Raw genomic sequence first — 26496 nt, 5'->3', positions numbered from 1 at the left:
CAGTTGGGCCAATTCACACATTTTTTGCCCTCTTAGTCGTGAGGGTGTATATGAAACTAGGAGGCCGTAGCATTTAGGGGCAATGATTTCAACTGTTTGTAACAGGTTGAAGCAAATATAGTGGTACAAAACTCCAAATATTCCCACAATGGTTCAGAATTAAGATGAGAAAGCATGGCTACCAGCCTATCGGACTCTTGCAGCCGATACTGTTACCTTAATGGTTACTGCTTAAAGAGCTTTAACTTAGTGTGCACAGCCCATCATCTGATAGGAACATTCCAAAGGCCACAACTCCACAATGGGACACGGCTTGCTTGCCATTGTGTGAAGAGTCGGTGTCTCAGCCTTGTGTTGACAAAGCAGCCTACTCTGGTGCACCTGGGTTAAGGAGTGTGATATCCATGGCTAACTTGTGCATGCCCATGTTTTGTGGGCAAAATCCCGCCCAAGTCGCACATGGACCTGCCCAATATGAGTCAACCCGTAGACATGGTGCATGTATGCGCCCTGATAGCCCATTGGGGGCTTGGTGGGCATTGCAGCTGTACTGCTGGAGCACGCAATGACGCCCATGGAGTCCTGCATGAGGCTTGGTGAACTGCCTCCAGTACTCCACACAAACTAGTCTCTTACCACTAACAACTAGTGTTTCTTCCAACAGTGACCAAGCACGACATCACTAGTATCCTCTCTTGAATCCAACTGTACTCCCACTTGATAACTTCGTTTTTCAGAATTTTAATCTGGAACGTATCTGAGTATTTGACTCTAGCACTGGCTCTCCTAATCAAAACCATATCCCTAAAGGACAGAAAAGAGCACTTCTTCTCGTTCTAAAGAAACCCTTGCTTGATCCAGCAATCTTTTCTAATTGTCTCTAACTGTCTCGACTTCCTACGATGTGTAAATTGTGTGTTTGTATATTAACAGTGCTTCTATAGCAGCTTGATGCACAGGGCTGTTAACAATTTGTTTTTATAAAAAACAATCCTGGTACATCAAAATGAGGAAAAGGGCAGCATGCTCCAGAGTCTTAGTTCATGCGACGGTTCAAGGGAAAATCTAGCTGTAATACATACATTTTAAGGCTTTTTTCAAAACTGGACATGAGCGGAACAAGAACGGATATCTAGAGGTAAGGAGTTCTATATATAGCGTGGGATGGAGAAGCTGAAAAGAGCAAAAGCGTGAGAAGGTGCAAGTGGTTGAGGAACAGACAGCAGGAAGTGTGAAGCGGAGTAAAGTTGCCTATGCAACCACGTTTATAGAATGTCTTCGAGTCATCGAGCGATGTATGTCTAGGCACTTTCTGAAACTTAACTCCTGAGTAACTGAAGTATTATTGCTCAGCAGTAATTCCAACAGGCGGAACTCGGAATACTGACCTAGCGAATAGTTGCCTAAACCTAGCACAGATCTCACTGATCGGAATCTTGGTTTCAAACTAGATTCTGATGGATCATTTTCTGCCCAAATCAATCCAAAGGAAATCATCCCATTTATTCCCACCAAATGTAAGCCCTCTATGGTCTCGAATCTGGTGCATCGGCGTCTGTATTATGGAAATGGCCTCTACCCAGGCACTCTATTCCTTGGTAATCCCCTCTAAATCATCCAGAAATGTGCTGCCAGACTTGTACTGAATGGAAATCATTGCTCTAATACTAAATCCTTGCTTTCTACCCTTCAGTGGGTTACCATTGATAAGCAAACCTCTGTCAGAGCTCCTTGTATTGTTGTTCACTCACTGTACAGCGCTGAACCACAGTTTATCAAAGATAAACAGATTCCCTACTGTCCGACACATGCCTTACGATCTTCCTCAGCATTATTACAGTTCCTTCACACCATATCCCGAGAAAAGAAATCACTCCTTCTCATTCCTAGCCTCATCACTTTTGACATTCGCTTCTGTTCTATCTAAGATCAGAACCCAATCATCTCTCCTTTTCCCATCTTCTAAACACCTACCTCTTCCCAAACTAGTTTGGTCCTTCCCCCACGGTCTCCCCTCTCAGTGCCAAGATGCTCCCCTTTTTCAGTGGAAATGACGGATGCCTGCATTAAAAAACACTATCCAGCGGTTAACAAACCTTCCACTGTTTCTGAATAGTTTGTTGTAATCCTAAAGTGTGGCAGTGCAAAGTCAATAAATAAATACTACTACTTGTTCTTTGATCCTTTATCACAATTGCATTTATTCACCCCCCCCCCCCCGATTTCTGCATACTCCAGCACCTCTGGTGGAGTTGTGATGTTGAGCTTGGCCTACGCTACCATAGGTGAGCCAAAGGGTGCTTCTATTTATTTACCATTGTATGGGGCACTATAGTCCATGATCATCAGACAGAGGATTAACAATGTGTGAATAAGCAACTTTGGTGATCCATCATTACCCACTTACCCCCAGGGCGTGGTTTTATGTATTGCTTCTGTGTGAAAGGTAATTTGGAAGCTAATATAATTAATGGCCATCCAATCTACCAGATTAAGTTTGAATTGCCTGTCTTTCTGCCACTAATTTGCTTACTTTTTCACTGGCAGGTCCTTTGGCTGATCCTAGATCTGCATTCCCCTGCAGTGGTGGTGAAACACAGGCACGCTCGAGATTACAACATTATTTCTGGGACACGGTAAATAAGGATTTGATTGTTTGCTTGTGTGTTTTGAATTCTGCTGTATTCCCTCCTCAAGCAATCACTGCACAGACCTGGAGTTTGAGGACATGGTTTTTGGGAGGCTCTTTCAACATTCTCCAGGAAGAGGTTTTAGATGGGGGGGGGGGGCTTTGTGGGGGTAAGGGCGTATCTGGCTGATGGAGTATTGAGGGACAGGAAAATGATCTGGTGCAGATTCGCTTTGAGGGTGGTAAAATGTGATAAGAGGAAGGTGAAGTGTAGCAGGAGATGTTCAGTGCAAGGCGGAGGCACAGGTGGGTGAAGGAGGCGTGGATGGGTTAGGTTTCTAGAAGGATTCCTTTTAGATATAGAACTGTTGTCTACTATAAACTCTTTACTTTTTAACTAATCTTGAAGCATAGAGTGGGTCTTCCATGGCAACCTCGTATTATGTGAATTAAAGCTCCACCAGGGCACGATATAATCTAGAAAACCAGTGGGCTTCCGAGCTTGGCATTGTTCTTTTCATGGCCCTGGAGATTTCGTTGAGTTACACAATCATGACTGGGGTAGGAGATGCAGCCTGAGTAATCCTTCTACTACTGGTGCCCTGGCTTAACCCTACCTCTGCACCATGTCACCCTCTGCTGGATTCCCAGAGAGCACCTTCCAGGAAATTAACAGGGTGGCTGTCCCCCTGCTCTTTGTTGTAGGGGTGCACTATCGGGGATCCCGGAACTAATATGCTGTTCCTCCACCCAGTCCTTGTTTATCTGTATGAAAGCAGCCCATGGCTGCCACAGTGGCAGCTTCAAGGTGCCTTTAAATCGCCTCTCGCTTTCTGCATGGGAAGCAAACTGACCCAATCACAGGGTTCCTCCAGCAAGGGGGTCCATCAGGAGAACATGCCCAAGAGACCTACAACACTCCTCCGCTCCTCTACTGACGACTCCTTGACATTGCCAATCTGGGCTGCTCTCATCTCACCATGACCCTGAGTGAGATACCCTGACTGATCTTGCTGAACCTTGAGTGGCATGTAGGGGGCCTCCCCAATGCGACTTGGTAGACATCCTTTTTGGCTTGCTCTGCAGTAACAATCGAAAGTCTATGAAAAGTGCCATCCAAACTTAGACTTTTCTTTGCAACCCGACTCATGTCCTGTGGTTGTCTTGAAAAACACTGGCCATCTGTAGTGCACTCCCTAACTGAAACAAAAGGGGTGATGGCTGGAAGGTTTAGAATTAATTTTAACCTCTGGCATTGCTCTGGGCAAACCTCCAGGCCATCGTTCTTCACCTGCCAAGCCATTACAAAAGGGGAAGGATCATATGCAAATCAGGCTTGGCCCCACCCCAAAAGAGGCAGTTCAGCCCAAACTGATTGGTCACATCCCTTCTGCACGAGACGAGACCACAAGCATCCCCAAACATGTTTCGGCCTTGTTGGGCCTCATCAAGCCTGATTGGCATATGGCCTTTCCCCTTCCGTAATGGATTGGCAGGCTGAAAAACAATGGTCTGGAGGGCTGCCCAGAGCCCTGCCCATGGTTAGGATTCATTTGAAACCTTCCAGCCATCACCTCTTGGTTTTACTTAAATGCACTTCCTATCCACCTCCTGTAAGGCCATGGTTATCCCTCTTCTCTTGAAACCGAGTGCCGCCCAAAGGGTCAGGACCAACTTGGCCCCATCTCTAACTTGCTGTTCTTTGTAAAAATCCTCAAACAAGATGTTCATAAATCAACCAAGGTACAACAATGCAGCGCGGCAAACACTTTCCAATTATTTCTAGTCTGGTTTCAGACCAGCCAGAGGAACTGAAATGACTTTACTGACCATCAGGGAAGAAGCCCTCAAAGCCTTGGACTGCAACCACCCTGACACACTGATCTGCCTGAACCACAACCTATGCTTACACCGCTTTGAGCAGAGAATGGGTGATCATCCTTTATTTTATTTATTTCAACTTGTTACAATCATTTCTTAAAGTGCAAACCTAGCCAGGGAGGGCTGTACAGCAGAAAAAGAGGGATGGTTCCAGGTGGCAATCGGCTGGTATGCCTCCACGCCACAACTCAAAGTGGAGGTTGTGAACACACCCCTCCTATCCTGACTGGACTGTTGTAACTGCCTCTGGTTGAGGGTGCTCAAACACCTATTGAAACACCTACAGTTAGTCCAGAATTAAGTTAGTCACTCTAAGTTAATAGTGGTAATCTAGACATGAACCCTATAGAGGCAAAGCACAGCCACACTTCACTGATGCACAGTAAGGGAGAAAAGTGTCTTCCATTTGGTTATAGTACTCTTGTTCAGTAAAAACTGCCTAGCATTTTCGCACTGGACTAACTTTGTGGGCGGGACCAAACCGATATGCAAATGGTAATTTCGCTTCTGGTAAGGCACAATGAGCTAAAACAGGATTGTAGACCCGCCTGAATGGGCGGTGCTATAACCTTCTCCTGTGTGTCACTTAAAGAAACCGTCTTTTATGTCACGCTTTTCAGATGTCATGGTTATGCCTTCCTTTTACACCCATCCTGTTGCTACCTCGTCCGTTTGTTTTCCCACTGCCCTTTTCCCCAGAGTGCTCCCTTTTCACCACAGTTTGTGCACTGATTTAGCTCCTGAAATGCCCCGCTATGTTATGTTGTTTATAAAGCACACCACAACTAGCCAGGGGCAGTCTCTAGGCACTCACGTGGCTCTGCAAGAAAGAGGACAGGGGTTAGTGAGGGTAGAGGGGTAGGATAGGTCCAGAACCATCGGAAACTGTTGTCTGTGTGTGTTGGGTTGCAAATGGGTTGATTGCATGCACTGGCTTAAGGGTGGGGCCCAATACCTGGGGTGTTTGTTGTAAGTGAATGTCTGTTATGTAGGGTGTTTGTTTTATGGCCAAATTGGCTGGTATTTAAGGTTGTGGTTGTGTGCACTGGCTTGTTGTGTCCATAAGCATATGGTCCAGTGTCTGGGGTTGTTGTATGCAAGTGTTAGTTATGTTGGTTGTTTGTTTGTGCAGTTTGGCCCGCCGAGGTGTGTATGTTACAAGGGAGCTGTCTAGGAGGGGAGGAGGAGAGGGGTGGTTAGTGCATTGGGTACTCTCAAAGTTCTTCTAGGTGGCTAATCTTCACGTTTATATCTAAATGTGGTGCATGACTAACCTTCACAATTCTATCTAAATGTGACGCATGGCTAACCTTCACAATTCTATCTATGCTTTCCACACTCCCTTTCCTGCACTTCCCCTACACTTTTTCCTGCATGAGAGGAGACCCCTCTACTCCCTCGTTCCTTCCCTCCCTCACCCTCGATACCCTTCCTGTCAACGTGAGCGAGAACCCACGAGTTGTGTCTTGGTCTGCTGGTGTTGTCACTGGTTCCTGCTTCCCCTGAATAGCTGTGTGTCTGGAATGTGGTGTGCGCCTGAGACAGTGAGAATGCTGTGGTCCAGAGATTCCATGAGTGTCAGTTGACAGAGAGAGACTGAAGAGAGATGGGGGCTGTTGGATGTTTCCTTAATGTACCTCCCTACTTGCAATCCCTATGGTCCCTGATTTGTCTCGCGTACAAGTAAAGGACTTGCCTTGTCACCTGACTCCTGGTCATCCTTTCTGCAAGGCACATCCCTTCACCCCGCAACTCCCAATCCCTTCCACCTACTTCCCACTTTCCTTCTTTTCCAGCCCCTCAGTCACACGGGCCCCTCTTCTGTTCTTACTTGCTCTGCCCCCTCTGACTGGCCTAGTCTTCTTCCTTCCTCCCTCCCTCACTGACACTGCAACGTGGGTTATGCAAGGCATCCTTTCGATACTTCCATTGTCTGCAGTGTATGCTTTCCCCTGTCTGTAAATAGTGTCTGCTCCACATTGTTAAAACGTGGCTTTCGGGTTTTCTCTTATGGCCAAGTGGGCACTTGAGAGTGGCGCCAACCCATAGAACAGGTTCTCTGTGGTGGAGGGGCTCTTACACCACTTGGGTTGTTTAACCTGCAATGTGGCAGCTGGGATGACCATGAAGGTTATTGTAGGGTTACACTCTAATTGTGCCTGAAAGAACCCCACTGATTCTCCCTGGAGATGAGAGTTGAATTAAAACCCCTGTGCAGGATTCACCCGGTGATCTGCACAAAGCTATAGACTGCCTGACAGAAAGTGACATAACCTGTATAAACCCCTGATCCACAAACACAGGTCTGCACTGGGTGCCTAAAACTAAAGTGCTACGGGGGTCGGGCATCAGACTACTTGCCTTGATAGGATCGCCCCGAACTTCAGGAAAGAACTGAAAGTCTCCTAAGCTTGGGGACCTAGACTGACTTACTGTGACCAACCTGATGATCGGATGATGAATAGTCAAGCTCATTGGAACTTCCCACTTGTATGTCTAAACTCCACCCGGCGACAGAACCTTCTCAATACTTGCTCTCCAAATCCTGTTACTCTCTCTGAACCACAGCACAGAGTTAAAAGGAACTGGCATCTCCAGTCCAGTCTTGTACCCAATTACCTCTGTCTTGCAGCCACCATGCTTATTGGGAATGGAGTGAACGTCCCTCGCCCCCACCTCCCCATCAGGTGCCTGCCTTAATTTGGTAGTCTACTACATTGCCCTCTCAACCTTCTCCTCCCCTTCTAGTACTTTGAAGTGGTTGTCTTTGCATCTAGTTTGTAAGGTTTAAGATGACTCTCGGTTTACCAGCCAGCATCTTAGGAGAAGGGAAATGAGCGCCCCAGATTTTTATGTCCCAAACGGCTCTATTTCAGAACCAGAAAGTTCTTGCATCCCATAAACCTTAACACTTGTGTGGAGTAATGAGATGAGTTTCCCCATCAGCCCACGCCCATCGTCTACCAACTCTACAATCCTTGTTACACACTGTGTACGATGCATGAAAGGGAGGGGTGGAGAAAGAAGACATTCCAAAATGTGGCAGTGAAGTGGGAGCTGCCTGCAGAGTACAGTGGTTGGTGTGAGGGGAAGAGACTGTTTTGCATTGTTAGGCGTTTTTATGCCTTGCTATGCCATGTTATGATATCTTATGTTAAAGATTCTTGTACTGTGCACTGTTGCCACCTGCATGGTCTCTTGGCACTGTGGCATATCTGTAAAGCAAATAGGGAGGTGGGTAAGTAGGTCTGAGAAGGGGAAAAAAGAGCAAGAGCTCTGTGATGTGCTGTTGGCAGCTTCAGTTTGATGACACCATTCACTGAGCATAGGTGTGTCTTTCGGTTGGTAGGCGCCATGTGATGTTGGGCGAGACTATGTGTGGTTTGTTTAGTTGAAGTGCGTGCGGTTTGCTGTGCTGTAGAGGCATGCATGGTTGTGTTTAGTTCAGAGTTTGAGAAGGTGTATGCAGAAAGTTGAATTTTTAGTAGGGTTAGTCAGTTCCATGCCATGTGGCTTATTGATTGTTTGTGCCCCTTCACTAACCTGTTGAACATTCTAATTGCCACCTTATAGTACATACGACAAGCTACTCACACATTGAAAATTACACCAGCTATACCCCCTCCCATGCACACTCCAGCTCCGTCCGAACTCTTCCACTAGCTTGTTACGAACAGCCTTTGAAGGAAACGCACTGTGAAAAAAAAGAATTCGCCTATACCGAATACGGCATCTTAGCGCAGTACTAAAATCTCCCCCCGCCCCCACTCATTACTCCGACTAATGGGACCAGGGGTTGTGGGGGTGTCTCCCGCTCCCTTTAGTTGGAGATATGAGGGTCGGGGGTCCAGAGGTGACCCCCTCTTCCATTAGATGGTAGCGGGAGACGATAAATGCAAACGTGTTTAAAAAAAAAAAAGAAAAAGGACCCTGCAGCGCAAGTTCCGACCCATGTTGGGTGAGAACTGACGCTGCAGGGATACAGGACAGACAGCGGCACACGCAGAAGTGGGCCACCGAAAAGGTAAGTGGGTATGGGCGGCGCAGTGATCAGAGGATTACCTCCCTGCTCCGATGAGGGAGCGAGGCGGTTCTCATTGGAATAGGGAGCTCATGCATTAGCATGAGCGCCCTATTCCAGTGATTAACTGTCAGGCGTCGTATCAGGGAGTTAAAACAATGTGGTGCTCCTGCCCACCCCCGGTTAACTGGGGGCACGTGGGCAGGGCACCAATTCTGCCCAGGGTGCTGCTGCCTCTAAGTCCGCCCCTGCTGGCAAACACTTACTTGCCACGTTCTAAGCGTACCAGGCTAAAAGCAATGCATTTAGAGACCACAATCAGATTAGAAATGATGTGGGACGCTTTCAGTTTTTACCGTATACATTTATGGAAATTAAAGGATGCCCATGGAGAAATTTAGCCTACCTGCATAGGCCGGTTTTATCCTGCAGGTGAGCTAATTGTGTAAATTAGCCACTGTTAGGACTGATTTTCTATACTCTGGCCTGGGGGCCAGATGTATAGAAGCCAACCTATATTGTGACAGGGACAACTCTGGGAGCTGTAGCCAAACCAGTTCAAGGTAGCAGGGACGAGTGGTCTAGGCTAAGTCTCAAGAGGTGGTGAGCTTGTAAAGGGTCCATAATGAGTACACACAATGGGAGTCACAAATTTCACTTAGAAAGTATGTATAAAAATACAGTTATTGATTTATGGCCATGCAACACTATGAAAAATTACTACTAACCGGTAGAAGTATAACACAACACTTAAAATAGAATACCTATATACAGTCACTAGAGTAGGACATGCTACAGATCAAACCCCTACAAAGGAAAGTGTAGATTAGTTTATGCACTGCAGGTCCACAGAGAATTAGCCCTAACTTCAAATGTACATTGCTAAATTGTCTGGGGCTTTATGCCCAAAAGTTCAGGAAAAGTTCTGACACAGTTTGTAACGCTGGAAGAAATGAAAGTAGGGTCTCTGGGGTCCAGTGAATGATTCCAAGTGTCAGAGGACAAGTTATTCTAACTAACCAAAGTGTCCCCAACTTTCGCAATGCTTGCACGATCAAACAATGGCAAAGCCAATGTATAGTAAAAGTTTTAGAAAAGTTAGCAAAACTTTTAAAGGGAGTTTAGGGGCAGGTAAGAACCACTGTAACTCACTGCCGTACTCCGATTCTTCACAGGACTTGGCAGGTCATGGAAGAAGGTCAGAGCTCACTTTTCCCGCTGTCAGCCTCAGTCCTTGATTCGCATGGGTTGCAGGTTCGAGCAGATGTCGGTTCGGTGTCTTTGGCTGGTGCAAGGACTCTCGGTGGCAGAATGCAGAAAAACACGATGCAGACCCTTTCAGGACTGGACTCGACTAAGGTAAACTGTTTCGGACGATGGTACCCAGAGCAGAGCGGTGCAAAGGGACTCATTTGTCTCAATGCGGAATGGTGACGTCGGCAGCACCATAGCCCAAACTCTGAGGTGTCTGCCACAGGGCAGTCCCGGGGCACTGCCGAAGACTCTTCTTTGCAGGGTACTGAGCAGACGTCAGGAATGGCTGTTCCCACCACTCGACGGGTCGCCACTCCCTCGCAGGACTGCTGAAGATCGACAGCCAGGCAGGACTCTTCCAGGACAGCAGCAGAAGTTAGTCACCAGGCCTCGTTCAGACGGGTCTCCAGTCTCCTTACGGGTCTCACAGCTGAACAGGAGTCTTGGCTCCTTAGGGTTTCTCCAGGATCCCTCCAGAGTGGGTGCAGGGGTCCTCTTCTTTTACCAAAAGCCAGGCAAGAGCAGAAGCTCCCAATAGCAGAACTAGCCCCACACACACCCCAGCAGTGGTCCAATCAGGACCACTGGCCGGAACACTCATGCATAACACTCAGACACACTGAAACCAGTGTGTGGATTGGGACAAGACAGTCCCAGCCTACATCCTGCCAGCAAACACACATAGCCCGCCAAAAGCCTCTGCTTTCCCAGGCACTGGGAGTCCATATAAGGATTTGCCTGGCCTCAGAGGCCAGGAAGAAGGTTAAGACATGAGGGCCAAAAGACGAGGGAAAAACCTTGTGGCATGGCCATGTTCGGTCACTATGCGTACTGAAAGGCGCAGGAACGCCCCACACCCTGGACCAGGGTGTTAGGTAACAGGGTATACTGAAAAATTTGTCCAGAGGTTTTTTTTATTTTATAAAGGTATCAAATTTTATTTACTAAGATACATTATTTTTTCAATTAATTAATCATCTATTAATATACACATTAAATTACATAAATGTTGCAGGAGAGCATGGTACACCAGATTCTAAAACAACCTAACACAACCAACATTCTTCAACAGTCAAACCATCATTTGTACCTCAAATCAATCAACCTCATTCATTCACAATAAAAATTTGGACCAAACAATTGGTGCAATATATATGTGTAGTAGCACTTCATTGATTAGCCCCACATAATCTTTGACATTTCATTTCATCCACATTCAGTGTGTATTAGCACAATAATTGTCCAAAATGTGCTCTATTCCGCGGAGTGGGTGCATTCAACAAAAAATGACAGATCCCATCCCCGGATGTTCTTCTACCGGTTTCGACGTTTGAGGATAATTAAACCAACGTCTTCATCAGGAAAACCAATTATTGCAATATAACAACTGGAAAAAAAAAATACAACAATTATATGCATTTGCCTAAACTAGCTGGCTCAAACTGACAGCATACAATTCTTCAATTGCACTTTTAGAATTTTTAACTAGAGTCACCAAGAAGTGATCAGTCCCAAGGTGTCTCTTATTGTTCCAGAGTATAAGAAAGAAGGGGGGGGAGGTTGTGAAGCCCTAGCACCAAGAAAGACACTGTGTCTAAAGTGAAATTACACCAACACCATGGAGAACCAGAACACCGAGACACAATGGCCGACACAGCCATGCTAACCTGATTTCCAGTGTCAAATGCTCTCAATGGTTGGAGCCCCAAATATGGCTCAAAACGAGTTCAGAAGGATTCCAGATCTAAGAAATGTATGTAAACCATAATAAGTTAAAGAGTATTTAATTGAACTGCATGTCAGTTGTGTATGGCCAGGAGCACCATAGTTGGACCAACCACTCACCCCGGGCCAGATGTCGGAGATATTCCAGTACTGTGCCTACAAGTGCCACGTATGCCATCGAAGTAGATAAAAATTCAACTTGCACGGATCATAATTTCATTGTTATCTGTGCAAAAAAGGGAGGGGAGAGAATAAATATTTTTAAATTAATTATAGAGCCTGATATTTAGCAGTCAGTCATAATGGCTGTATTTAAACGGTTGTGTTGAAATAGAAACACATACGGTTTACAAAAACGAACAGGCTTTCCGTTTTGCGGCTGTTAAATTTTAAATTGAACGGGAGCTGGAAGAGATAACATTCGTACCGCATAGGCGTGGAAATAAAATTCAATTACTTACCACTACCGAACGCTGGACAAAGCCTCGCCTACTACAGAAGAATACTTCCAATTTGGACTCGTTTCCGATGTCACGCATTACTGTAGTAATCACATGACCATGTCAAGGAGACCCGTTCAACACCACGCCCCCACGACTGCACGCAATCAGTATTTTTGTATGAGATCCAGAGCCGCAGACATCGGAAACGAGTCCAAATTGGAAGTATTCTTCTGTAGTAGGCGAGGCTTTGTCCAGCGTTCGGTAGTGGTAAGTAATTGAATTTTATTTCCACGCCATATGCGGTACGAATGTTATCTCTTCCAGCTCCCGTTCAATTTAAAATTTAACAGCCGCAAAACGGAAAGCCTGTTCGTTTTTGTAAACCGTATGTGTTTCTATTTCAACACAACCGTTTAAATACAGCCATTATGACTGACTGCTAAATATCAGGCTCTATAATTAATTTAAAAATATTTATTCTCCCCCCTCCCTTTTTTGCACAGATAACAATGAAATTTTGATCCGTGCAAGTTGAAGTTTTATCTACTTCGATGGCATACGTGGCACTTGTAGGCACAGTACTGGAATATCTCCGACATCTGGCCCAGGGTGAGTGGTTGGTCCAACTATGGTGCTCCTGGCCATACACAACTGACATGCAGTTGAATTAAATACTCTTTAACTTATTATGGTTTACATACATTTCTTAGATCTGGAATCCTTCTGAACTCGTTTTGAGCCATATTTGGGGCTCCAACCATTGAGAGCATTTGACACTGGAAATCAGGTTAGCATGGCTGTGTCGGCCATTGTGTCTCGGTGTTCTGGTTCTCCATGGTGTTGGTGTAATTTCACTTTAGACACAGTGTCTTTCTTGGTGCTAGCGCTTCACAAACCCCCCCCCCTTCTTTCTTATACTCTGGAACAATAAGAGACACCTTGGGACTGATCACTTCTTGGTGACTCTAGTTAAAAATTCTAAAAGTGCAATTGAAGAATTGTATGTTGTCAGTTTGAGCCAGCTAGTTTAGGCAATTGCATATAATTGTTGTATTTTTGTTTTGTTTTTTTCAGTTGTTATATTGCAATAATTGGTTTTCCTGATGAAGACGTTGGTTTAATTATCCTCAAACGTCGAAACCGGTAGAAGAACATCCGGGGATGGGATCTGTCATTTTTTGTTGAATGCACCCACTCTGTGGAATAGAGCACATTTTGGACAATTATTGTGCTAATACACACTGAATGTGGATGAAATGAAATGTCAAAGATTATGTGGGGCTAATCAATGAAGTGCTACTACACATATATATTGCACCAATTGTTTGGTCCACATTTTTATTGTGAATGAATGAGGTTGATTGATTTGAGGTACAAATGATGGTTTGACTGTTGAAGAATGTTGGTTGTGTTAGGTTGTTTTAGAATCTGGTGTACCATGCTCTCCTGCAACATTTATGTAATTTAATGTGTATATTAATAGATGATTAATTCATTGAAAAAATAATGTATATTAGTAAATAAAAGTTGATGCCTTTATAAAATAAAATAAACCTCTGGACACATTTTTCAGTATACCATGTTCGGTCACTAGCCACAGTTAGTAGCCAAATGCGGAAAACACGGTAAGGCTAAAATGAAAAGCACCAAAAAATTGTTGCAAGTCCCTGCTACCACTAGGTTGTCCATTTAGCACACCTAGAGTAAGGAAAAAGTTACTTACCTGTAACTATTGTTCTCCAGCTTGAGTCTGGCATGTAGTCACATGCTCATGAATGTTCCCCGTAATCAGGCCGGAAATCTTTGGTAAAAGAAAAAACAGTTTCACTTTCACTTACAAACTGTCTTTCTCCTATAAACCAGTCACTGAGATATGGGTCATACTGCCCCCAGCCAATGACGGCCCTCTCCCTAATCCCCTCCACTGGCAGCCATCTTCAGATTTGGTAGCACGTAAAGTGGCAGTATGAGCAAGAAGAGCCGCAGAGGGGCAGGAGGGAGGGTTCGCATACGAATCCATGGCAGACCCATGCTGGAGAACAATAGTTACAGCTAAGTAACGTGTTCCTTCTCCAGCATGGGGTCTGGCATGGATTCACATGCTCATGAAGAAAGAATACATAGCAGTACAGCAATACACAACCACGGGAGGTGGGAAAGGCTCAACAGAAGCAAGTATTCTTACCTTTGGAACAGGCTCCCCTTCAAGCGAACAGGTTGCGTAGCACTGCTTGGCCGACCCTGGATTCCTCTCTGGAATCCCTGTCGACGCAGTCGAATCTTGTGAAGGTGTGTGTGGGCCTCCACATAGCAGCCCTGCAGATGTCCAGCAGGGGCACACCAGACGGGAACTCCGTTGTCGCAGCGATCGCTCTGGTGGAATGGGCTCTCAGGCAGCGGTCGGTTTGCCAGCCGGTGACCGTGTGTGATGCAGCCGGAGAGCCACCTGGAAATGGAAACCTTGGACAAGACCTTCCCATGGTTCACAGGACCAAAGTTCACGAATAGTTTAGATGTCTTCCGGAAACTCTCCGTGCGTACCACATAGAACTTCAGCACACAAGCCACATAAAGTGAGTGCAAAGTCCTTTCAGCCGGCGACGGAGATTTTTGAAAAAACACAGGCAACACTAAAGTCTTGTTGAGGTTGAATTTCTGACTGAACCTTTGTCATGAAGGAGGGGTGCATCCGCAGCACCACCCTCGTTTTGTGAAAAGTCAGATAAGGCTGTTTGCAGGAAAGGGCCTGGATCTCACCTACCCTCCTGGCATAGGTGATGGCCATGAGGAAAGCTGTTTTCCGCGATACCAACTTGCGAGGGGCCTGATGCATAGGCTCAAAGGGGGGCCCCATGAGCCTCGTCGGTACCACGTTGAGTTTCCATGCCGGGGCAGGAGCCTTCACCAGCAGGAACGATCAAAATAGTCCTTTGAGGAACTCTTTGAGACGTTGGGACCAAAGAGAAGACCATCCTGGAGATCCGGTGTAGCAGGAGATAGCCGCCAGATGCACCTTGATGGAGGCTTGCGCCAGCTCCACCTTGGCCAAGGGCAACAATTATGGAAGAATCAGCAGGGCCGTGACCCTCGGAGGGTTCATCTTCTGCGTCCGGCACCATGTTGCGAAACGTTTCCACTTGTAGGCTCCCGAGCCCTCCAGGGAAGTGTCCTTGGTGACCATCTCCTGGTATGAAGGGCTCTGGAAATCCATGCCCCCCGAGATGTTGGAGCGCACGCCCTACCACCTTATCGCTCGATGGAACTTGTCGAGAGCAAACTTGTCTGCAAAGCTTCCAGATAACTGGCCCCAAAGAGCATCCAGGAATTCTTGATGGGGGTCGCATCCACAACTTGCGGAGTCTGATCAGTTAAATACACAATGGCATCATGCCGAGTAGCAACTTGATGGTCCGTACCGTGGCAGCATTCAGTGCCACCAGCCATTGCACTTTGCCCAGAATGACTGCTATCCTCTCCTCTAAGGGGGCTGCCAGGCAGGAGACCATGTTGAGCCTGGACCCCAGGAACAGCTCGTTCTGCGATGGAATCAAGCAGGACTTTGGATAGTTCAGAGAATCCCAGATCCGTCAGCAGCCCGGTGGTCCTTTCCGTGTGTTTGACAGCGAATTCCCTTGACTTGGCACGGATGAGCCAGTCGTCGAGGTACAGGTACACATGTCGCCCTTGTAGACGCAAATGGGCCGCCACTGGTGCGAGGCACTTGGTAAACATCCTGGGTACTGACTTCAGTCCGAAGGGAAGGGCCTTGAATTGCTAGTGCTTTCCCTGTATGATGAAGCGCAGGAACTTCCGATGCTTCTCGTGAATGGGGACGTGGAAGTATGTGTCCTCCAGATCCAGCGACGTCAGGAAGTCTCCTTCCTCCAGTTGGCTGACCACGTGCTGCAACGTGACCATCCTGTATTTTTGGGACTTGAGGTACTGGTTGAGACGCAGCAGGTCGAGAATGGGCCTCCAGCCTCTGGTCTTCTTTTTTATGAAGAAGTATCTGGAGTAGACTCTGGAGCCCCGGAGTCGCTTTGGAACCAGTTCTATCGCCCTTTATTTTTTTTTTTTAACATGGCCCGTACTTCCTGCAGGAGCTGGAGGATGTGCTGCTCCTGCCGGGCCACTGGTGGCATCCGCGGACACTTCTGCTGGAATTCTAGAGTGTGTCCGTGGGCGAGAGCGTCCAGCACCAATCGGTCGGTGTAGATCTTTTCCCACTCGCTGACGAAGCCCGCCAGCTGGCCTCCCATCAGGGTGCATGGGTGGAGGCCCAACGTCCTGGCCATTTCATTCCCGCTTTTGGGCCTGTGTGCCCCCTTGGGAGCGAGGGCAGCTACCCCAGAAAGCCTTGGAATGACCCCTGTAGGGGAACGGGAGGGCTGCCAGTACGAGGGCGAACCCCTGCCGAAACCTTTCAATGACCTGCTGGATTTTCCTCCTGAGGCACGAAAGGAAGTACGATGTTGCTGAAGCATGCCGAGGGCGCGGGTAGTCTCTGTAACGTTCTTGATGGCTTGGAACGATTTGTCGACGGAATTCCCAAAGAGATTGTCCCTGTTGAAAGGCATGTCCAGGACACTTGTCTGAACTTCTTGCCGAAAGTTGGTGGCTTTCAACCAGCCACCATGACTGAGGCAGACACCGTTCCCCATCTGTTGGAACCCTGTGTCTGTGTCACGAAGTCCAGAATCCAAGGCGCAGGAGCGACGCAGTACCAACCACCCCCACTTTGGTCGTGGAGCCCGCAAGTCAGAGCTTACACGGGTTTCCTGGACCAGAGCAGGGAAGGAGGGTTAGGGTCTCGATGATTGGATAGGTAGGGGGAATTAGGTAAACCGGATTGAGGGTGAGGTAGAGGTTATGGGTGGGAATGGGGAGTTCTACAGGGAAAGTTTGGTTGCTGCTCACTTTTGTTCTGGTGTTCTCAGCCCTTACTAGCTACTTGTACATAAGCACCAATTTGCACATAAGAACAGTTTAACTCTGCCTAACCCTAAGTCATCAGAACAGTACAGGAGTTAGCATGCAACTTAGCTCTGGTCTTCTGTGTCCTGTCCATGAAGAGCAGTCACGTCCTTGGCACGTCTGAAGGGTTGTTTTCAAAAGGTCCAAGCTAAAAGAAATTAACAAGCATTAGAACATGCCCTCTGTTATTGTCTGCATTCACCTCATGCAGACTCACTCACACAGACACACTCTCTAATGCCCCCCTCAAGACCTGTATAGTGCTATTGCACTATGCTACGCAAGCGATCTCCTTGCTGATCCCTGCAAACATGTTCAAATGCACAAGCAATCTTCCTGCAGACCCTCGTGATCGATTTGTGCCCTAAAACTGTGGCAGGTGTCTCCGGTGCTGTTTTTTCGCCTCACGGATATGCTATGGTCTCCAAGAGGCGGAAACACCCCAAATGACTAAACGCCCGTGCACAGGTCAATGTATCCCAAAAGAATGCCGCCGGCACATTGAGCGCCGAAGTTCTAAACACTTAGCTTTTCGTAGCTGTGCAGGGGCTCTGGGGTGGCAAGCATTCGCCCCCTGCACTTCCCCCTCGATCCCTTTGGGCCCTGAGCAAAGAGGAGTACTTATCTCGTGTGGGCGAGGGGCCGGGCTGCTGCTCGGGTGGGGCTGGGCCCCTCGCGTGTAGTTTTGCTGGAGCTCCGGTCCACACGTCTTGTCGGCATGGAGTCTCAAGCGCAAGCCCCGTGCTCGGGGCTCTGCGCATGCGCGATGGGGCGGCCGCGCCCTTCCTGGTTCCTGATTGGCCCAAAACGTCCCTGGGCATGCTGGGGATTGTAGTCCTTTGGCGCCGGCTGCTGGGAAACGCAGTCTTTAGTCCCTTTCTCCTGCACATGGGGCAAAGCAGCCTTTTGTATGGTTGCATCTTTGTTTGTCTCTCCCCTCCAGTGCCCAAAACAGTACCCACAACACCCCTACGCCTAGCCTGTCCTTGTCTCTGCCTACCTGAGTCCCTGACAGTCTGCGATGTCCAGGGCCATGGTGATGGCATGATCCGGGGCCATCTTATACCACAGCTCCCTGTCGTATCTGGCCTGGATTGCAAGCACGTTTGCTGCAGAGTAGATCACCTTTTTGCCCACGCCATCCAATTTCTTCCCCTCGCTGCCTGCAGGAACAGAGGCTGAGGATGAGGGATTAGAAGATTTCTTCCTCGCAGCCGCCAAGACCACAGAGTCCGGTGAGGGCTGGGTGCAGACTCCGGCACCCGGTACTTCTTTTCCAGCTTGTCACCGGGGCTGAGGCAGGGTTCCTCATCAGCGCTAGGCCCTCATCCCAAACGTCATCCAGGAGGGGCACCGTCAGAATGGTCTTCCTCTTGGCCTCCCGGCATTAATAAAGGAAACCTTCTTTCTTCTTCTGGCATCAGCTGGAAGAGCTCAGAGGTGCGGGCGACCATGGCATGGAACTATCCCACTTCGTCCGGAGGAGAAGACCTCTCTGTGTCAGTCGTCGCGTGTTCATCCCCGGGAGGGCATGTGCTGCGGTTGATGAGGCGCTTTCTCTTCTTCGCCGGTGAGGCAACAGTGGCCATCAGCATCCTCTTCTGAATCTCCAACACCAGCGTGTGGGGAGTTGAAAGGATGTCCAGCAATATGTCCCTGGGAAGGGCCGGGGGGTAGGCCTGCTGGGCCCAGCAGCCACGTCTTCGTCATCGGCATTTCCATCGTTGCCGACCCCGTCAGCGTTTCCGCCATCATCGTCCTCTGTGTTTCCGCCATCAGCGTCATCGTTCCCCACGTCCTCCAGGACCGTGTGAACAGATAGCAGATCCTCTTCGTCTGAAAAAGAAATATCTGTGCCCTGTAGCACAGTAGAGGCCTCCACGCCCCCTCCTTTTTTGCATCCTGAGGGGCCAGCCTCGGGCTCAGGGATGGCATCCTCTTCTCTAGCATTTTCTCCAGAGGTTTGGCTGATGCCTTCTGCCTGGGAGGGAGGGCGGGCCACTCTGGGAGCTGTCGGGGTCTCCTGCACCGGGTCAACCCCTTTCGACTTCGAGAGGGCGGCAGCCACCTGCTTCATAGTCGCAGATGACTTTGCCCGGGCCTTCAAGGGCAGGTCGGACACCTTACCCTGCGCCTTGGTCTTCTCCGACTTTTCCCGCAGCTTCCCCGGGTAATCCGATTTCCTCTTCGAGGACGAGCTAGAGTGATGACTTGAGATGGAGGCAGACAGTGAAGATGATTGCTTTGAACCCGGCTCGTCGCGTGATCCGCTTGCGTGGCGACCGCATCGGAAACTGACTTGCAGTGCTTGGCCATGTCTTGGGCCCCCATGGATGGAGCGCCTTCAAAGGACTTTTCAAGCCTGCTCCTCGGACCGGCTGGTCCTGGGTGAGGCATGCTCCTGTTTGCCACACGGGGTAGAGGCCTTGGCGTTGAGCCACAGCGCCAATCTACTGTGCCGATCCTTGACGGTGCGCTTGGTGAAACCAAGGCAGATCTCACAATACGCTTCCTTGTGATCTGGATGTAAACAGTAGAGGCACTTGGGAGTGTTTGTCCTCCACAAACGCATTCCTCAATCTGTAGCTGGAACAGAGCTTGAAGAGGGAACTTCCGTCCCTCTTTTCCTCCGACATGGTCTGGCATGCGGTGTAGGCCCGATGGCCTTCTGGAATCTTCCATGACAATTTTGACGATTCTTGCCCTTGAGGAGCATTGAAAGGAGCCGACAAACGGATCCCTGCTTGGTGGTAAAAGAAACGAAAGAGCATACAGGCTCTATTTGACAGAAATAGAAACTTTTTAACGAAAAAAGTGTGAAAACGTAGAAAAGCTCTCTGAGCAAAACACAAGGACTCCCAAAACTTGAATGTGCGGTAAAAATCGGAAGATGGCTGCCAGAGGAGGGTCTTAGGGCTGTAATTGATTGGTGGCAGTATGACCCAGAGCTCAGTGATTGGTTTATAGGAGAAAGACAGTTTGCAAGTGAAAGTGTAACTGTTTTTTCTTTTACCGAGGATTCCCAGCCCGACGGCTGGGACTATTCATGAGCATGTGAATCCATGCCAGACCCCATGCTGGAGAACCAAAAATCCTCCGAGTGTTCGTCTAGAGCAAAAACAAAAGTGTACCCCATTGTACTGCATTGTAAGATGCATTCTACAATGATATATAAAAAGTTACCACAAGTGATAACAAGTTACTAAAATTATAACAAAGTACCAAGACTAAGGGAAACTGTTTCCTGGTACTGACAGCCTGAAGACATGTCAGTTTCCCAGTAACAGATGTGCAAAAGACAGTGTGGTGAAGCTTAATTCTTCACTGCACTATAGTGATCAACTTATTATCTGATTGTTGACCAACTTTGCACATTTATCTGAACTTGTCACCAGGTCTGTTGCTTAGCTTGCTCACTGGAACGTTGTTTGCTTGTGTTGTGAGACAGTGAGTAAATGTAGTCTCACCTGTGCGTGCGATTGCCTGTTAGCAGGCACATGTCTGGGAACTACACTTCTCCAGCATGGGGTCTGGCATGGATTCACATGCTCATGAATATTCCCCGTCGTCAGGCTGGGAATCCTCGGTAAAGAAAAAATCAGTATCAGTTTCGTTTCTGATCTGTCTTTCGTAGTAGTAAACAATCACTGATCTCTGTGTCATACTGACCACAGCCAATGACTGCCCTCTACCTAAGCCCCGCCTCTGGCAGCCATCTTCAGATTTTTACCGCACGTTCAAGTGTTGGGATCCTCGTGCTATTGCTCTCGAGCGTTAGTGCTTTTTTCACGTTTTTTCTCAGAAAAATGTCTCTTTTTTTTCGGTCAAAAGAGCCTCAAGCTCCACCGTTTCTTCATCCGATTAACGGGGACCCATGTCGGATTCGTCTACGCCCCTCAAGGGTGAAGATTTCGTCGAGCCACGCTTTTGGAGGACTCCAGAAGTTTCTCAGGCCCATCTCGGACATGGCCCAGGAGAAGGGAAGCTCGGCGCCCGGAAAGCTGTTCAGGGTCTGCCCTGGATGCCAGCTTCAGAATGTCTTTGAGGACGAACACTCCCTTTGCCTTTACTGCCTACATGAGGACAAGACGCACGTGGAGAAGGACTGTGCGTTTTGCGGCAATATGTCGGAGCGGACCATGAAGGACCACCATCAACGTCTCGCCAACTGGCTGGAAGGAAAGAGCCCGTCGGGCGAGAAGAAGAAGAAGAAGTCAGAGCGGTCTTCTAAGACCTTTGAGGGCGCCCCGGCGACGGGGGTCCAACAGAAGGCCAAGCACTGCGAGTCCGCTGGCACCGGGAGCGCCGAACGGTTGGGCTCTACGGGCGCCAGGCAGGGCGCATCCTCCCCGGCGCCATCAACCACGAGCCAATGCTCTGGCTCGGGAAAGAGGAAGGCCGAGCACCCGGCGAAGCTCCTGGAGAGACCCCGGTCGAGCGCGGTGACCCTCCCCCCAAGGAGATGGCGGTGAGTGCACCTAAGGTGGTGAAAGCCTTAATCCATCCGGCCAAGGCCTCTATCGAGACAGTCGCGGCGGCCCTGGCTCAGCCTGTGGAGGCTACACCAGTGGTGGCAACCTCGGGGCCCTGAGTCTCCCTGCCACCGCGGAGGGAGTCCTCTTTCATGCCCATCGACAGGACCCCCGTGAAACCTCCGACGGAGAAGAAAAAGGGGGGGCAGGAGGTTGTCGTGGATTCGGCCTCAACCTCTGAGGAAGAGCTGATCGAAGTCTTAAGCCACGGCGTTGGCGTGGAAGAAAACCAGCCCGTCGGGAGGGACCCCGACGTAGGAGACGACGAGAACGTCGAGGGTGCCGACGGGGCTCCTGACCGCCCGTCGGACTCCCCTCAACCAGTGCCGCAAGACAACGCGGTGGCCATTTTGTTGGCTATACAGTCCTTATGCTCGGAGATAAGGACGAGACTGCCGTTACCACCAACGGAGGAACCGCTCCCGACGGGGGACCCGGAGCCAGGCCCTTCTGGGAGCCCTCCCCCTAAGAGAAGAAGGATTCATCCTCCACCTCCTTTTCAGCCATCGCGCCCTGTTCAGCCCTCCTCCCCGTCCACGACACGTGGGGATGATACGGGGACTGACACGGCCGCGACGGGTACATACGACGAGGTTTACGACGAGGATCTCCCGTCGTCACCTCCCACCCGGGCTTCCCCGCCCGACGAGATTGGATCGTTTCACTCCATGATCGCCAGGGCATCCGAGCTTTTCCAGCTCTGCCCGGAAGAGAAGAAGGAAGGTTTCCTTTATCAACGGCGCGAGGCCAGGAGGAAGACGGTCCTTGCTGTACCTCTACTGGACGATATTTGGGATGAGGGCCTCGCCCTCCTCAAGAACCCATCCACGACGCCGGCTAGAAGGGATCGGTACGAGAAGAAGTACCGGGTCCCGGACGCGGCCCCCTTGTGCCTTCGGGCACAGCCGACCCCGGACTCGGTCGTCTCTGCGGCGGCCAGGAAGAAATCGGGGGGTGCGGCCTCTACGTCGACCTCCCCGCCGGACGGCGAGGGAAAGAAATTAGACACGATGGGACGCAGAGTCATCTCGTCGGCAGCGACGACGATTAAGGCGGCCAACGCCTTGGCTATCGTAGCCCGCTACGACAGGGAGTTGTGGTACAAACTGGCCCCCCTGCTGGACTTCCTACCAGACGACAAGAGGGTGGAAGCCCTAGAGATCTTGCAGGAAGGAGAGGTGGCGTCGGACCACGCCATTACGATTGCGACGGACATCGCTGACTCTGGATTTCGCCAGTTGGGCAACGGCGTGTGCCTTAGGCGGCGTGGATGGCTCAAGGCTACTGACTTCCGTCAGGACGTGCAGACCAGAGTCTTGGACATGCCGTTCGACGGAAACAACCTGTTTGGGAAAACAGTGGACGATTCCCTTCAAGCCATCAAGGCGGACACGGAGACGGCCCGGGCTCTTGGGGTTCTCCAGCAACGGCGGCCGCCCTTTCGGAGCGGCGGAGGCAAACAGGGTGCCTCCAAAGGTTCCAGCGGCGGATTTTCCACCTACCGTCAAGCGGCCCGTTCGTCGTCACAGGAAGGTTACAGGGGACGAGGCAAGTCAGGCGGACCCCACCGTCGTCGCCAAGGAGGACAAGGTGGCAAAGCCTCGTCGAAGCAGGACTGAACCGGCCGGCTGGCGAGCTTCGTCAGCGTGTGGGAGTCCATCTCCACCGACCGTTGGGTGCTGGACGCCCTAGCTCAGGGTCACGCGCTCGAGTTTCTAAAGAGGTGCCCGCGCGTCCCCCCTGTGGCCAGGAAAGAACATCACGTCCCTCAACTTCTCTTGGAGGTAAAGGCGATGCTCAAGAAGGGCGCCATCAAGCTCGTCCCAAAGAGGCTTTGGGGCTCTGGAGTTTACTCAAGATACTTCCTCGTGAAGAAGAAGACGGGAGGATGGCGTCCCATCCTGGACCTACGACGACTGAACAAATTCATCAAGGCACAGAAGTTCCAGATGGTCACCCTCCAACACGTCCTGGGCCAACTGGAGGAGGGCGATTTCCTGTTGTCGTTGGATTTGGAGGATGCCTACTTCCATATTCCCATCCTAAAGGGACACCGAAAGTTTCTCAGGTTCGTGGTCCAAGGGCGTCACTACCAGTTCAAAGCCCTTCCCTTCGGATTGAGGTCGGCACCCAGGGTGTTCACCAAGTGCCTTGCACCGGTGGCGGCGCAGCTGCACCGAGAGGGGATCCACGTCTACCCCTACCTGGACGACTGGCTCATCTGAGCAAAGACTAAGGAGCTCGCCGTGGAGCACACGGCAAGGACCGTCCAACTACTCACGGACCTGGGATTCTCCATAAACTACGCCAAGTCCCACCTGGTGCCCGCGCAAGACGCACTGTTTCTGGGAGCGAAGCTCGACACAGTGTCGCTTCTGGCCTCTCCGTCGGTGGAAAGGACGAGGGCCATCTTGGGCAAGGTGCAGCGGATGCTGGCTGCGGATGCGGCCAGGGTGAGGTCCATCAAGTCCCTCCTCGGAATGATGTCTTGCATTTATCTCATCCGCCTGTGCAGGCTCCGGATGTGCCCGTTGCAGGAGTTCCTGGACGTGCGTTGGATCCAGACGATGGGCAGCTTCGAGGAGAGGATCACACTCAACGAGAGTTTCCGACGAGCGATCCGGTGGTGGGGCACCCGCACGCATCTGACGGCGGGCATGGACTTCCAGACCCCCGGCCACCAGGAGACAGTGACCACGGATGCCTCCCTGGAAGGGTGGGGAGCGCACACCGAAAATCTGCACGCGAGAGGCCTTTGGCTTCCGACGGAGAAGTCCCTCCATATCAACGTCCTGGAGCTCCGTGCAGTGTTTTGGGCCCTCAGGTCCTTTCTTCCGTCCCTCAAGGGCAAGGTGGTGAGGATCTTCACCGACAACACCACCACCATGTTCTACATCAGGAAGCAGGGCGGTACCAGATCCCCAGCCCTGTCCAAGGAGGCGCAGGATCTGTGGCATTGGGCCGTCGGCCAAGGGATGTTTCTGGTGCCGTTTCATCTGGCAGGGATAAAAAACACCATTGCTGACTCGCTCAGCAGAGAGCTGCGCTCGTGCCACGAGTGGGAACTACGACAGGATCTAGTGGACCGCCTCTTCCGACGGTGGGGCACTCCCCAGATCGATCTGTTCGCAACGGCGATGAACTCCAAGTGCCAGAGGTTCGCCAGCAGGTTTCCCCAGCCGAGGAGCATGGGCGATGCTTTCTCGTTCCCCTGGGAGGGCCTGTTTCTATACGCGTTCCCTCCATTGCCATTGCTGATCCGGCTCATCAACCAGCTCAAGAGGTCATGGTGCAGGATGATCCTCGTCGCACCTGCGTGGCCGAGACAGATATGGTTCCCGGACCTTCTGGACTTGTCAGCGTCCCCGTCAATCAAGCTGCCAGTGGACGCGGATCTTCTCTCCAGGGAAGGAGGCACCATCCTCCATCACGACCCGAAGTCGCTGAACTTGCAGGCCTGGCTCCTGCAGCGTTAGAGTTTGGAGGATACGACATACCGGCCGACTGCAGAGAGGTTCTCGCAAAGGCCAGGGCGTCCTCGACTCTTAAATGCTATGGACACAAATGGAAGAGGTTCTCTGTCTGGTGCCACGCACAGAAGATTAACCCTCCTACGGATTACGGCTCCCCAGGTACTGCCGTACCTTCTGACGCTTCCCAAGGCTGGACTGGCGCACGCGTCCATCAAGATTCATCTTGCTGCGATCTCCCGATACACCAGAACCACGGGGCGGACGTCTTTGTGGTCTCATCGTCTGGTGAAAGAATTCATGAAGGGACTGTTCAGATCGTTCCGCCGGTGAAGGCTCCGGCCCCGGCGTGGGAGCTCAACGTGGTGCTGACCAAGCTCATGGGACCTCCGTTCGAGCCTCTGCACTCGGCTCCGTTGAAGTTCTTGTCGTGGAAAACAGCGTTTCTTGTGGCCATCACCTCCGCACGAATAGTGGGAGAGATCCAGGCCCTTTCCTGCAAGCCCCCGTACTTGACTTTTCACGACACGAGTTTAGTGCTCAGGACGCACCCCTCCTTCATGCCCAAGGTGCCGTCAGACTTCCACCTCAACGAACCCTTGGTGTTGCCTGTTTTCTTCCCGTTGCCTTCGTCGCCGGCCGAAAGGACTTTGCACTCGCTGGATGTGGCTAGAGCGCTGAAGTTTTACGTGGACCGCACGAAGTGTTTTCGGAAGACGTCACAACTTTTTGTGAACTTTGGACCTGTCAATCAGGGGAAGGCTCTCTCAAAGGCCTCCATTTCCAGATGGCTCTCCGGCTGTATCATGTACTGTCATCGGTTGGCAAACCGACCGCTGCCTGGCCGTTCGAGAGCCCATTCCACCAGAGCAATCGCAGCTACCACGGCGTTCCTATCTGGTGTGCCCTTGCTGGACATCTGCAGGGCTGCTACGTGGAGGTCGACGCACACCTTCACGAAATTCTACTGCGTCAATCGGGATTCCAGGGAGGAGTCCAGGGTCGGCCAAGCAGTGCTGCGCAACCTGTTCGCCTAAGGTGAGCCTGGTGAGGAGGTAAGAATTGCTTAATGTTGAGTTTGATGTAATGCTTAATGTTGAGCCTTTGCCACCTCCCGTGGTTGTGCAAGTGTGTACTGCTATGTATTCTTTATTCATGAGCATGTGAATCCATGCCAGACCCCATGCTAGAGAAGGAACAAGTTACTTAACTGTAACTGTTGTTCTCCAGCATGGGTCTGGCATGGATTCACATGCGAACCCTCCCGCCTACCCCTCTGCGGCTCTTCACTTGGTCATACTGCCACTTCACGTGCTACCAAATCTGAAGATGGCTGCCAGAGGCGGGGCTTAGGTAGAGGGCAGTCATTGGCTGTGGTCAGTATGACGCAGAGATCAGTGATTGGTTACTACTACGAAAGACAGATCAGAAACGAAACTGATACTGATTTTTTCTTTACCGAGGATTCCCAGCCTGACGACTGGGAATATTCATGAGCATGTGAATCCATGCCAGACCCATGCTGGAGAACAACATTTACAGGTAAGTAACTTGTTCCTTTCCAGAC

The 26496-nt window shown here is 50.2% G+C and overlaps 1 protein-coding gene across 1 annotated transcript in view; it reads left to right on the top strand.

Moving 5' to 3' along the window:
* Positions 1-26496, top strand: part of LOC138569624 (cryptochrome DASH-like) — a 490626-nt gene that overhangs the window by 180019 nt on the left and 284111 nt on the right. The window contains exon 6 of the mRNA XM_069647757.1: positions 2548-2636. Within this exon, the coding sequence (XP_069503858.1) occupies positions 2548-2636 (89 nt within the window). The remainder of the gene's footprint in view (positions 1-2547; positions 2637-26496) is intronic.

The sequence above is a fragment of the Ambystoma mexicanum genome, chromosome 2q (genome assembly GCF_040938575.1).
Source record: "Ambystoma mexicanum isolate Mex_15411 chromosome 2q, UKY_AmexF1_1, whole genome shotgun sequence".
Classification (NCBI taxonomy): Eukaryota; Metazoa; Chordata; class Amphibia; order Caudata; family Ambystomatidae; genus Ambystoma; species Ambystoma mexicanum.
The sequence above is the reverse complement of the archived record's forward strand: the minus strand, read 5'-3'. Positions and strand labels throughout refer to the sequence as shown.